The sequence below is a fragment of the Diabrotica undecimpunctata genome, chromosome 4, assembly GCF_040954645.1.
Source record: "Diabrotica undecimpunctata isolate CICGRU chromosome 4, icDiaUnde3, whole genome shotgun sequence".
In the NCBI taxonomy this organism is placed as follows: Eukaryota; Metazoa; Arthropoda; class Insecta; order Coleoptera; family Chrysomelidae; genus Diabrotica; species Diabrotica undecimpunctata.
Window position 1 is genome coordinate 125683978 of NC_092806.1, and position 15214 is coordinate 125699191.

Here is a 15214-nt window from a genome sequence, read left to right on the forward strand (position 1 = left end):
ATCCGACAAGAACAAAATGTCATAAACATATAAATGTACATCACACTACACTACAAAAGGACAAACAAACACTTTAAAATTATTTAAGAAAGGCTACATTACTTGCAGAAGCCGGAGACAGAATGGCTCCCGATCTAACGGAAATGTTGGGGTGACATGTGACAAATGACAGCTTGGATGAGCAGTCACAATCATAGATATGTGATCTGCACCTTTTTACAATTCTATGAAACTAAGTATTGACCAAAAGTCCAACTGACACTACTATAGGAGGTCACTGATGAAATATAAAATTATATAGAATATTTTAAGTAGATTGAATAATCCAGATCTCACACTCAAACCTGTCTGTAATAATTAAGGTGTTAGTTTGAGGGCAACTGAAGTCGACGTAAAGTAAGAATGCAAGAAAAGGACTAAACAATATATTAGACAGTGGGTAGTTGACTACAATAAAATGGTCTACCAAGCACTATCTGTAATGTAGAAAGGAAGAGATCTGACTATGTAATTAAAATACTAAAAATTGAAAATCAAAATTGAAAGCAAAGTATATAAATGGGGTGTAATCCAAGTAGTTCAGTTGAACCCACAGTCAATGGTATAACTATAAAATTAATATGGATGTGCTCAGTGCAGGGAGTCTAAACAGTCGAGCTGGGTCCCCTACGAGGTGAAGCTGTAATAAAGTTTTTAAAAATAGGTTTAAATTTAGTACAATTTAAATTAATTTGAGTATTAAGACAGTGAGAGTTTTCATTTGTTTCCCTTGTAATCTCCAAATCTTCCAATAAATCCAACTCCATATAGTTTTTCTTTCTACTAATGTCATGTAAGATAGAAGAACCAGTGTTGATGTTAAAATTGTGTTTACTGGATAATAAGTGTTGACCAAAACTTGAAGAGTTTGGTCTTTTCAAATGTTCTGAAACTCTAGTGGATAACTTAAAGTGTGGTTAGTGGAAGTGTTTGTTTGTCCTTTTGTAGTGTAGTGTGATGTACATTTATATGTTTATGACATTTTGTTCTTGTCGGATAGGCCGCAATTGACGAAGTAAGTCTATAAACGTTAATCACATAAAAACTCTTTATCATCCATAAACTTCGAGTTTTTATCGAAGTTAATCAATTTCTTTGGTTATAAAAAAACGTTTCTTGGCTTATTTCAGATGCCCCTGAAGATGATCTAGGGATCGAAAGTACTTGGGCAAGATTTAATTAAACTGTGCTCGATATATGCCTTTTATCTGATTCAAAGTTTATCCTTTTTATTCACGACAAAAATATCTTGAAATTCTACCACCCTACCCCATACTTTTTGTGTCTGGTCATTGTCAAGATCTTGGCATCCATTAATGGTCACATTAATAAACTCTTTCGAATACTTCGAAGGTTTATCAGCTGTAGCCATGGAACACATTGTCATGAATACGTCGATTTTGTCCATTCTTCTGTCACTATCGGGCCTGGGTTTACAGTGTCTGTTTCTGTCTCTGATACACGTGTCATCACCCATTAGTCATCATCTATTTATTTTTTTTCTCCTAGATCATCTAATAAGAATCTCTAGAAGAAACTCTCGTCGATCCCTCTGGAAATTTCTTTGATTATTTCAGAATTCTTTTTAGAAATTTCTCTAATCTTTCATTTATTTTACTGGAAACATTTTTAAATTTCTTTCTTGACCTTTTCAAAAAATTCCATTTTTCTGGATATTTCTTTGGCTATTTCATAAGTTTCGTTGAATTTCTAATCAGTTTTTCTAGAAGTTTCTTTGATTATTTCATTGGTTTCGTAGCATTTTCTCATGATTATCTCGTCTGCTGACTGGAATTGGAAACTTTCTGGATCTTCTCCATTGTTAATGATTTTGATCCTACAATTTTTTATGATGGACTATCTTGGAACCACTGGAATTTTCATTTCGTTTCTCAAATTATTCGTTTTTAGCAGCATCGTTGTTCGAACACCCGTGATTAATTCGAAATAAGTCTTAAAAATTGTGTACCTAAAACTGAAAAACTAATACATTTATTTAAACGAATTATCATCCACTGTAACCTCCGATCTGTTTTATATACACAATTAATTTACAACTTTTATTTATTTGTATATTTTTGCTTTTTAACTTTATTTACTAACTAATAACTAAAACCATTCTTTGATATAGCAGATATAATTTCCAAAAAATCTCGATTATTCGCCGTACTGTAACTTCCATTAGTTCTCGCGCTTGTCACAATATATTAAAAATTCTATTGAGTAGATTTCATAGTAAGCGATTTTAAAAAGTCTAAAGTAGAAATTTATAGATTTTGACAATCCATTCTAGAATTTTGGCTGCTCTCATATACATACGTGTATATTGGAAAATCCGTAGCTTTTTATTCAGTGAGGTCCTAGCAAAACATGTCGCATTCGTTTTTAATACTCATCGCAACTTTTCTGTTGTTTTAACTTCCTCCATCTGTCTGTCAAAAGTTTCTCTGTCCTTAGCAGCATGGAAAAATTCTTCTACATCCATGTTTGTCCAATCGCGTTTACCCTGCATGATGACGTGTAGAAGATTGTATTTTTCATTGCGCAGAACGTGTCACAAGATATGTGATCTTATATACTTTTATTGTTCTTAACAATTTTTTGTCTCAACTCATCCTTCTCAGCACTTCCTCGTTGGTGACTCTGGCTGTCCATGGAGTTCTCAGCATTCTACGATATATCCAAAGTTCAAAGGCCTCGATTTTCTTAAATATTTATTCTTTTAACATCCATGTTTTAACCCGTACAGTAGTTGGGGTCAGACGTAACTTTCATCATCACTGCTAGTATTGGGGAGAATATGTGACTTTGACAGCAGTAAAGGAGTACTATATCCCTCAAGGAGGAGTACTATCGCCCCTGCTGTAGTCTCTGATCGTGAATGACCTTCTCACTAAATTGCATGATTGTGGTTTTAGTATCCAACGCAGATGACGTAGTTGTTACAATTAGGGGCAAACATGACCAGACTGTATCTAGTCTCTATCTCTAGTCTCATGCAAACTGCTGTTAACGAAATTAAAAGTTGGTGCTCGAAGGAGGGCTTAAATGTCAACCCCAGCAAAACGACTGTGGTACCTTTCACAAGGAGACGTAAATACAATTTACAGGCTCCAATTCCAAAGAAATAAATACCTGCGGGTAACCCTAGATCAAAAACTGTCTGGAATAGTCATATTAAAAAAATTGTATCCAGAGCCTTGGTGGCAAGTTGGACGTGCCACAAGAGGTTTCTAAATACTTTGGGTCTAAGATCGGAAATGATCGGTAATATAAAACGATTATTAGACCCAATGGTTACATACGCAGCACTTGTATGGTGGCCAAAAACACAACAAACACCAAGCTGCAGCAAGTGCAGCGGCTAACTTGTCTGGGAATCACAGGGGCAATGTCAACTCTAGAGGCGGTGCTGAACCTTCCTCCCTTGCAGTTCTGCATAAGAAAGAAGGCAGTAACTACCGTCTTAAAACTGCGAGAGACACAATTAATGAAACCTAGAGATCTAGTTGGCCACCTAAAAATCTTGGAAGAAATTCCATTGGATTCTAAGGACACGCCGACAGATGCCATGCCAGTCAAATTCAACTGAGAAACACCCTTTGAAGTTGTCATACAAAAACCACCGAATAGGTGAAGAAGTTGAACTTAAGAGGTCAGTCTAGCGCCCTCTGACAGGAAACAAGTCACTTAGGAAGCTAATCAACTTAATTAGAAGTATGTATTGGCATCCTAGAGTTCAATTAGATTAAGGTATACACAAAGATTTCTATAGGTTGAAGTGCGGTGAGGCTGAATGGATTTAACGACCTCATATAATCTAATCTCAGTCTCGGCGTAGTATTCAGATTTGATGTCCGAGCAGGATAAGTTGTTCATTATTTGTTGGACCCTTCGATATTATCATAAATTTGGACTTATCAATGTTAATTTCAAGTCCCATTTGTATGAATTCGCTATTTACTACTCTAGTAAAGTTTGCAGCTCTTCCAAATTCGTAGCCATAATTACCGTGTTATTATGTATCGTATCTATTACCGTATTAGTATAATTATTATTTCGCCCCAATTCTTATTTTCGTCTAACTTTCTACATAGATAAATTGATTCTATACCTCTTTATTCATGGCGTATTGATTACATATAACAGTTACATATACTTATAATCTTTTTTTTTTTTTTTAATAATCTTTTAGTTTGGTATACATTTTTTTAAGAAAATAGTTGTTTCCAAGCAAAGAAACAAATTATCTTTTATTTACTTTTATTTTATCTTAAACACTTAATATAATAGATATTAATTGTGTTTTTTAGGTAGTAGAATTTTAAATGTAGAAGTGCCCAAAGAACAGACGTATCCTTTGAAGTTAAAGGGTATCTCGATTTGTTTTTCGATGCTGAAAGCTGCTTTGTGTGGGAGTTACGTCAACTTTGGAGTCTTTAGGTTATATGGTGACGAAGCTTTAGATAACGCCTTGAATATTTTTGTAAAATTATTACTGTCAATATCCCAGTCAGATTTATTAGTAAGTATCACTTCATGTTAAGTTTTATAATAAAAATTTATTTTTAACGTTGATTAATGAGCGTGCCAATATGTATAGTAAAACAAATTTAACAGATTCTGTATCGTGCCAAGCTTTTACTTCATTTATCAGTGGGATTTTGTTTCAACTTGGTGGAACTCGGTCCTTTTCACTTATCCCTAGCATTGATATTTCCATATTTCTCTGCATTACATGTATTTTTTGTTGCCGGCACCACAGGTTAGGACAGGGAGTACACATCGATTGAAAACTTTCTTTTTCAGACTTCAATATGTCTTTAATTTTCCAAATGCTACCCAGATAAGACCTATTCTTCTTTTAATTTTATGTTTTATTGTCTCTTTCGATGCCTATATCATGCCCCAAGTATTTTTACCTAGTTACTTGAAATATTTATTTTCAAACCGAATATTTTCTTTAAATGATTTTTCCAACTCTTTTAACATATATTGTACTTCCTGAATATTATCTGAACTCAATACAACATTGTCCGCAAAAGATAGGTAATTAAACATTTCACCATCGATGTTGATTCCAGCAGATCTTCATTTTATGTTATTAAGCATATCTTGCAACAGCGCTACAAATATTTTTGGAGAGAGTGTATCACCATGTCTATGTTGAATTTGTTGGTGTATTGGTTGTTTGGCATTTTAACGGTTGATGTTGGTTTCTTGTAAGTACATTTGATTGTTGGTAAGTAAACACATAAAAAATGTCTAGGGAACACAAAGATTTTTTCTTATATCTACATCAATTTTGATTGGATTTTAAAAAGTGACATGCCGTTATAATGCATGATTAGTCAACAATGAATTCATCGTAATTTCAGTGTAATATAATTTCTCTATGATGAAATAATCAAACAAAAGTTAAGAAGTACTAATTTAATGAACATAAAAGTCAATATAAAACATAAAAATCTAACAACAAATGTGTTTAATAATCTGTGCTTCCTCTAGCTGCATTAATTACAGCTTAAAACCGCCTTGGCATATTTAAAATTAAATTATCAATTTCGTTTGAGGCAATAGGATCCATTCTTATGTAAGAAGATCTTGAAGACTTTGTCTAATATGCACATAGTGCAGCTGAGAATAAATCCGTCTCTGAAGCATATCCCAAATCGAAATGATTGGAGAAGCCTGTTAAAGGAGGCCAAGGCCCGATTTGGGCTGTAGTGCCATTGTATGGATGGATGAAGCATATCCCATACATACTCGATGGGTCGACCGTGCTGGCCACGGATAAAGTGTAATATCCTCATTATGAAACCAATCTCTTACTGTTGCTACAGTATGTGACTTGCATTATCATGTATGTAACGTAAATCAGGACCTGCAGCAGTAGCAAATAGAAGAACAACAGATTCTAAGACACGATCAATATATTAGTATTGATTTAAAGTGCATTTCACAAAAACGAGAACGATTTAATGACGAAAAATTATTCCAGTCCACATCTTAACTTGTAGATCACTACATGAACGAACACCCTGTATATGGCTGAGTCTCTCTTGTCGACCAGGTTTTCTCTAAACTCTCACTCTTTTTCATTCAGGACAGAGGCAATATCTAGCTTCATCTGTGAATAACACAGAACTCCATGTTTGTAAGCATGTCCACTGTTGTGCCCACCTTAATCTGAATCCACGATTTTTATGACCTAATATGGGAACCCTCAATAGAGGGATGACGTGCAGGTCATCTTCATGTAATCTATTCCTCAAAGTTTGTTCATACACAATAATTTTGTGGTTATTTTCTAAGGCCCAACAGACTTCACGTTCAGAAATTCTTGACATTCTCCTTTTATTGCTTCTATTACAAATAAAGGCAATATCTTCTGACCCCTGATTTATTTCTGTTACCTATCCGTGTAACGAATACAGTTGTTTGTAGAATAACTCGATTTTCTATAAGATCTCATTTCTGTTTGTGACAATATTTGCTTTTGAATTTTTGATCTTTTGCGCGCCTTTCCTCCCTTTTTCAGTTTTTCTGCGTAGAACCTTCACACTTTTATTTTTTTCTAGTTTATTTTTAACGTCAATTGCATTCTGCTGTCTTTTGTATTTTTCTAATCTTTTTCTCTCTCTAGTTATTGATATGTATTCCTGTGTGGTTCCTTCTGACAATTTTCTTTTTTTCCATCAACACTTTTGTTGATATTCTAACTAACCAAACTTAACCAATCAACAATTAGTTAAGAAAATTATTAATTGTATAAATAAAATATTGTAAAGAAGAAGAATATGTGATATCAAGCACTTGGTATAAACTACCTCCCAGACGATTTGCCTGGAAATCACTTAAACTAGAAAGCAGTTACGAGAAATCAAATTGATTTTGTTTTGACTAATCATGGATTTAGATCAACTCGTCCGTAGTGCATAAATAAATATTCTTACTATAAAAAATAGTCATATTCTTATTTAGATATTGCTAATTATTATTTTTTGGTTTTCAGGATTATCCAAAGCTTTCGCAGACGTATTATGTTCTACTGGAGTGCCTGGCCCAAGATCACATGAGTTTCTTGTCGACTTTGGAGCCGCAAGTCTTTTTGTACATTTTATCTTCAATATCGGAAGGATTAACTGCCTTAGGTGGGCACCTAAATCATTTTACAGGTCTGTGCAGCTCAGGGACACAGCAAAAGGCAAAGCAAAAGACACGTTTAGACAAACTTCAATGCAGACCTGAAGTATTTTTAATTTTTAATGGGGCAACCAGTGATAATAATAACATTAATATTCTCTTATAAATATCAACTACTTTGAATTAACAACATTGTAGGATTCGGTTACATAATACTTACTCATACAAGGGATATTACTTATGTTTGGCCCTTGTTAACCCTGGTAGGTTTCAGGTACTATCTGATGGTCCAATTATAATTGACATTTTTGATATAATCTTTAGAACGTTTTATTATTTAAATGCGTTTTGTGTTGTTTTTGGTCACTCTATAATTGTATCTCAGTGAAAAAATGGTAACATCACCAAAGTGATGTCAATCCGAAAAAACCAAAACGTACCTCAACCTTGCACAATAAATGGGCACATTTTAGAACAGGTCAATAGATTTAAGTACCTGGGATGTTGGATCGATAGCAGCCTAAATCCTGATCTAGAAATAAGATCGAGAATAGAACAGGCCAGAAAATCTTTCGAAAAAATAAAAAAACTGCTTTGTGATTCTCGAATAAAACTCGAAATTCGACTACGTTTATCAAAATGCTACGTTTGGTCGACTCTTCTATATGCAGTTGAAACGTGGACCCTAAAAACATCAACCGTAAATAAATTGGAGGCCTTTGAAATGTGGATCTACCGGAGAATGCTCAAAATTTCATGGACATCGCATACCTCAAACGAAGAAGTGCTGCATAGAATAGGCAAGGAAAGAGAACTTTTTAACACAGTAAAAGTTAGAAAAACATCATACCTAGGCCACATACTGAGAAATAATAAGTACCAATATGCCCAACTTATAGTGAAAGGAAAAATCGAGGGAAAGAGAGGCCTAGGAAGGAAAAGACTATCGTGGCTCAGAAACATCCGACAATGGACAGGGCTAAATTTTGAACAGCTAATAAGAACAGCTGAAGATAGAGAAGATTTTAAAATTGTAGTAGCCAACCTCCATTGAGGAGAGGGCACTTTAAGAAGAAGAAGAAAAAATGGACTTTTTCGACGTAGATTGTCAAAACATAAGTGCATTGATCTATATGAAATGCTGGAAAGTCTTAGAAGGTCGTCTAATCGGTTGTTGTGTCAGAAAATATTAATAATGTGTAACAGCTGAATAAATCATAATTATTTTGAAAAGCAATAAAGTCATTTTAAATAACAATTGACTGTTGGGCCGACATTTGCGGACTTGGGTACTCTTCTGGAAACGGCATGGAGAACTAGACTTTATTGCAGTCGGTGTCCGTGACAGAGCATATCTGTGGATATGCTCGAAAAAGGGTTTATTAAAATGCATACAATTCTTGCCACTGTGTATCAATAAATTAGCAATGTGTGTGTGTGTGTTATACCGGCGCGTTATAAAAATAAATATTACATTAATTAAACTTGTCATCAATATATTCCATATTGTAGGTGACGTAAAAATTCTAAAACTAATAATTTTTCATGTATTAAATAACAAATACATAAACTTTTTTTATGGTCCTACCATCATACCACTGCTTTAGACTGTTGTACTGTTCGGAACATGTTGAAGACTGGAGAAAACACTTTCTATTTTTTTGTTCCAGTGAATTTTTTCTCAATAAATTCAAGAATTTAAATACTTCTTGTCATGATGAAAATTGATTGTTACTTTTTTTCATGTTTTAAAAATTTTGAATGTTGTGATAAGTAATTCAGATCAGAAGAGAAGAAATGGATGGAAAGAGAAGATATGAAATAGAAAAATTGTTATATTTCCATTTCGTTCTAGTGTCATTTAATTTTCTTTATATTAAATGTTTTTCATGATATTATTGTGTCGTAGAATATTGCTGACAAATCTCATAACAGATCGTGTAGTATCTTTTATCAGAGCCAGTTCTGTACGCAATCTTTTGTATGTAGAGTTCTTGCTGTCCGTACTACTCAATGATGTAACTACTTTTGTTCATATATTGTCACTTTTTTGCAGTGACATTTACTGAGCTCTTTTGTATTTTTGGACAACGAATTTTTTGAAATTCAAGAGTTAAATGTATTAACAACTCGTTAAAGGTTAGTGTACTTCGGCCTGAACGCATCCATGAAACCACACTGTTAAATCACAAATTAAACCCTTAATTTGTAATCTTACATTAATCTTAACTTCCTATATACCTATATATTTTAAATATTTAATCATAGTAGATATTTTAATTACGAGGTTATTTACCTTCCGGTAGAATTATATCAATTGCGAAATAATTCGACAATAATTCCTTAAGTGATGGATTCAACTGTTACTTGATGGAAAGTTCACCTTTGAACATCTGAAATTTTCAAAATTGGAGGACACACTGATAGATAGACTTCATAAACTAATAACAGAAGTGCGGAACATAGAAGAAATTTCAGGAGACTTAAAAAAGCAATTATATGATTAATCCGCAATAAGAAGGACACGCTCAGTTGTAAAAACTACAGAGGCATATCCTTACTCTATATGGACTATAAGGTATTTACATAGATCATAATGGACCAGTTATTCAATGTAAAACAAATATTAGCTAAAATCTGGGATCAAGATATAGATATTTACCAATCTTCGTAGATTTTCAAGTTTATGACAAGCCTATGACAACATAAACAAAGACAAACTATATTTCGTAATGCGTCAATTTGGTATACCAAGAAAATTGGTAAAATTAGTTTATGTCCATGTCTCACATATGAGTGCAAGTAAGAGTCCAAAACCAACTGATAGATGCCTTCCAGATAACTGAAGGGCTAAAATAGGAAGACGGACTTGTTCCGACTCTGTTTAAGATTTGTATGGAATATACTATGAGAAAAATGTTAACCGTCAACATAGATAAAACTAGTACCCTAGTACAAATAAGACAACAACGAACCATGCAAAATTTGACAACAAACGATGCAAATATTGAAGTCGTAAAACAGTCGACATACCTTGTTAAAACACCTGATGACGCCCCGGCGACGGCTTGTCGCGAAGGTAAGATAAGAAGTCCCGTTACGGCATATCGGTAAGGCATCTGGCTGAAATCAACCCTCCGGTCGGAAAAAACATTCTGTTACAACATCGAACTAGCAACATGTATTAATAATATATTTGTAACATTTATTTTTATTTCATTAGTACAAACAATTAAGTTTCTTTATATTTTTACGTTTAGTTTCATTTACGGTCTTGAGTTCTTTACTAAAACCACGGGAAGTCCTAATAATATTATCCAACAATTAACTGGAAGACTTCAAGATTCCGTTTTCCATTGAACAGTTACCACAACATACTTGAGCGTACAGATAACCAGGACTGCAACGTTTTTAACTCTTCTCTTCTTAGTTAAACCATGGGTTACACCAATATTATAAAGAAACCACTATAGGAAACTATGCAAACAAACGAAGAGAGCGCGGGGCAATTTACTTTATAAGATTGGCAAGTAGCAGAACGCTTAGTCTAACTGGTTTGGCGTCGGAGAGTGGGAAAACTAAGGAGTAGATGGTTAGACGAAGTGAGCACGGATGCTAGAGGGATGTTAAGAGGAGCGCAGCCGAAGAAAGGAATGCTTGGCGACGAATGCAAGATCCGATTTGAGTTTTAGCACCATTGGAGAGAGAGAGAGGGAGAGATTTGAATATCCGTCTACTTTTATATAAGCACCCATGTTTCTTCGAATACAACTTCTTCGAAGGTTGTCTTATGTAATAACATTTCTGTAAGGGTTGATTTTTCGCAGTGAACAAGACAACAGTCCCTCTTATGTTCAGTCAAATGAGTTTGATCTTTTACGCTCAGTTTTCTTGTTCCAAGGTATACTGATCCACATCTACAGGTAATGAAATCAATTAGTGGAGTGGACAACGTTTCTCTTGGATCTTTGACCGATGTTAGACTTTGTTGTATCGTCTTTGTTAGTTTAAATAGACTTGAAATCATGTTTTGCTAAGAATTAGCCGAATATATCTAACATTTTTAGTAAGTTGTTAGTTAATATTGCACACTTGGACAAAGGGAATGCCGGAAACCAACTCACACGAATCGGTATTTGAACAACAACTCGAATCACAAACCTAAACAAGAGAGGTTTATTAACAATCTTAACGGATCGAGCTACCCGAATATATGAACCTGAATATTGGGAAAATAATTGAAATATTTAGAAAAAACGGGGCAGAACGGTTATGCCGTGTGTAGAAAATATTCCGATCAAACCTACAAGATCTTAGTAAAAAATAACGTCAAGTCCATCTTTAAACCAACGAAGAGGATACAAGAAAGTCAATGCTCGGCCAAAGATCCCACAGAACTGTTGTCCACTCCTGTAACGTACTCTATTATTTATGGTTGTGCTCAGTAAATCATCACACGGTTGTCCACGGATGTTCAGAAGATTATTGAAATTTAAAAGTTGTTAACACTATTTCTAAAGAAGAGGGTCTGCACTTAAATGGATGAAGATCTCACCGCTACGAAATATAAAACCTGTCTCTAGGTGCACCGAAATTTCCAATACTCATTCGAACCAACCGACAGATCCGGGGCAGAACACATCAGCTACAAATACCGCAGATATTCGAGGAAAGTTATCTGTGAGTGACAGGAGCGATGGAAAGAAACAATTCCAGACGACGTTCTATAAACCCCGAAAACAGTGTACCCTTACAAAACACCAGTTGCGAAAGGTTACAGCTTCACATATTCACATATTTATTGTTTTCATTTAAACTCATTTAAATAATGTATATTATTGATATTGGTTGCCTCGTATTTTTTTAATTTGACTTCTCATTTAATATTGGGTGCTCCGCAGGGATGCCAAAAGTTTGACTATTATTGTATATGTTTTTTCGTTCGTGTCAACTGAATTTATACATTAATAGCTCTACTAGCATTGACATACTTCAACAAAGCAAACTTTATTTTGATAGCTTTTAGCATAAATTTGGCCGTATTTTGTTTTTGAAAATGCTGTTTTCCTTGCTAGAAATAACATAGCATGGATAAGTAGTATTGTGCATGCTTTGAACTATTTGAGCGTATTATTAGGTCTGCATTGATATGTTTTTGACACGTTAGCGCTTATTGTTCTGCACGTGTTGCCGAATATTAGGCATTTACAACACAAAGTATTTAATAACTATTTTATTTTTTCCGTGTAGGTTACTTGATGAAGATGAGAATATGGAAATCCATATACATTAAAAATTTCCAGGTTCTTAAATAACATATTTCCATATATTAATAGGCCAATTTATTAAAACTGATCAATGTTTGCAAATTATTTGTTTTCTCAAGTATATAAGTGAATTGCGAAACACATCAAAATAAATTTAAAGCTCCTTTGTCATCTGATTTACTTTAATATCTTTCAATCTTCTTGTTTGACTCCTAAATTAAGGTCAATTTTTTTTGAAGTTCTTGGATTATTTATTTTAGCACTTTGTAACTTTTTGGATTTTAGCTATGAATATATGTCAGTATTTTCTGCTAATTTACTTTGCTTAAATTGAAACCATGTTTTGTGATTTCGGGGTAGCTTTAAGTAAATATTGGCGTTAAAATATTTGTGTAAAAGCTGCTGTGATTTGTGTCTTGGCTTTTCCCAAAAATAATATCTGTAGTTCTGTGGTCCCGAAATAGCTGACTTCAATATATCTTTTTATGGAAGTACAGTCATAAAAAAATCGATACAAGGTAGCAGCACTATAAGTAGAAATTTAGATATTCACTCTAAAAACTAAGTTATTGGAAATAACAAAGGAGGGCCGTAATAAATTTAAATTCTACAGTTATCGCGTTTAGCGATCCATCAATATTGTATTTTAACTGTGCAGTGAACTTTCTTAAGCGTTCGACACCAGTGTCGCATAAAGTGTTCATCTCATGGATGTATCTGTAGAAAATGAAATATGTAAACGTAAAATATTATACAGTCCGTTCCTCCTCAACTATTTTCTGAACTATAAAACTTATATTAATACATTTTTAGGTAACTGAACTAAGTGGCCTGTATAATAGCAACCGTTCAAATTTCAATGGCGGTTGTGTAAGGAAAGTATGGACTACTCCTAATAATTTGGTAGTGTTCAGCTTTTATAGAAAACTATTGAATCGGTTAATTTTTTTCTGTTTTACATATTCGTGTTCTCTAACGACCGTGCTGCCAACTGCTGTCAAAATAGATAACTAATAAAATAGGGATATATATAAAAAATTTGAATAAATTAGAGTTTAAAACTGGTATAAATTTCATTAAATTTTAAATATAATGAGCTTGCTTGCTATTCAACTAGGGTGTATTTTAAAATTCCCTATCAAATTTACAATGACAACAAACGATATCCCTATCCACCTAAAGTGCTGCCACCTATACTCGTTTGAGAATGCGAATACTGATAGTATTGATGTATTTATTAACACGTGTCAAAAATATGATATCATTTTTTTAAGGACAATATATATGGTAAGTAAAAGCACATAAGTTCAAATCTCTTGTGTCACTCAGTAAGTTGTTATATATTTCCGCAATTCTGCTGCACCGTTTTAAAATTGCGGCCGTTAAATTTCGGTGGTAAATATCATCATCGGTGGTATCACAGTTCATTATAAACCAAAGCCTTTTTCAGAACAATCCTCCATTCACCCCTGTCTCTAGCAACTCTTCTAAATCTGGGTCTTCCTCTTGCTCGTTGTCCCATCGGCTCTCATCGGACAAAAACTTTTTCTGTCTGTTACACTTACCTCTCGGCTGATTACAAGCCCTGTCCATCTAAGACTTGCTGCCTTAATTAGTTTTACAACGTCAGGTTCCCCAAAACTTCTATACAACTCTCAGTTGTAATGCTTGCCTGTTAGTCCATGCTTTTTAAACGAAGTATGGACTAACAATAATTTGGTAGTATTCAGCTTTTATAAGAAAAAGGTCTGAATAACTTATTTAATTTTTCCAGTTTCCCATATACTGATAGAATTGGCTTATTTATTTATTGACATCAACATTTTTCGTAAATGACATTATATGTCATCCGATACACCATTTAAAAGCTCTTATGTCACTCAGTATGTTCCTTTATCTTTGTGAGATTGTGTTGCTCCCTTTTAAAACAGCAACTTTTGAATTTTCGTAAGTGGTCTAAAAAGTATGTGAATAATTTGGTAGTATTCAGCTTTTATAAAAAAAATCGCTTGAATATGTTAATTTTTTCAGAGTCGCACATATTGATAAAATTGATTTGTATATTTACTGCCATCTGTCAAAAATATATTTTCTGAATTGATAATATGCTTTGAGTCATTCAATATGTTCCCATATTTTTGTGCTACTCTCTCTCTCTCCTTTTCAAAATGGGAACTGTTCAATTTTAGATAGCAACAGTGTAAAAAATTGTATGAACTGCGTCTAATAATTTATTAGTCTTTAGATTTTATGTGGTAAAGCTTGAACAGGTCAGTAAATTTTTCCACATTTTGATATAATTAATTCGTTTTTTATTGACATCTGTCAAAAATATGACATTATCGATATTTTTTTAAGTGGAAAATGGTACATCATTTGAAAGCTCTTGTGTCAATTAACATGTTCCTAGATTTTATGAGGAGGTGGAAGGTGGAATCAAGATTAACGGAACCGGCATAGACAACATCAGGTACACTGATGATACTGTCCTAATAGCAAGCAACGCACAAGAACTACAAAATTTAATAAATGCGGTAGTTCGCTATAGCGAAATGTATTTACATCTAAATAATGTTTCCAAAACTAAACGCCAAGGGGCAAATAATAGAATACAGGTAACTTCCATAAAATATTTGGGGGCAAATATCAACAGCCAGTGTAACCCAAAAAAAGAAATCCTGTCAAGAATCAGATTTTTTCAAAAACATGAAAACATTTTTTACAAGATCAGACGTTAGTCTAGAGCACAGAATTCGAATGAT

The 15214-nt window shown here is 33.7% G+C and overlaps 1 protein-coding gene across 2 annotated transcripts in view; it reads left to right on the forward strand.

Annotated features, from left to right (window-relative positions):
• The window catches only part of Ranbp16 (Ran-binding protein 16), a 67910-nt gene that overhangs the window by 41388 nt on the left and 11308 nt on the right, over positions 1-15214 (forward strand). The window contains exons 10-11 of one of the 2 annotated variants that reach the window (XM_072530189.1): positions 4353-4564; positions 7055-7217. In XM_072530189.1, the coding sequence (XP_072386290.1) occupies positions 4353-4564; positions 7055-7217 (375 nt within the window). The remainder of the gene's footprint in view (positions 1-4352; positions 4565-7054; positions 7218-15214) is intronic. The other variant, XM_072530190.1, reaches the window with a different exon arrangement.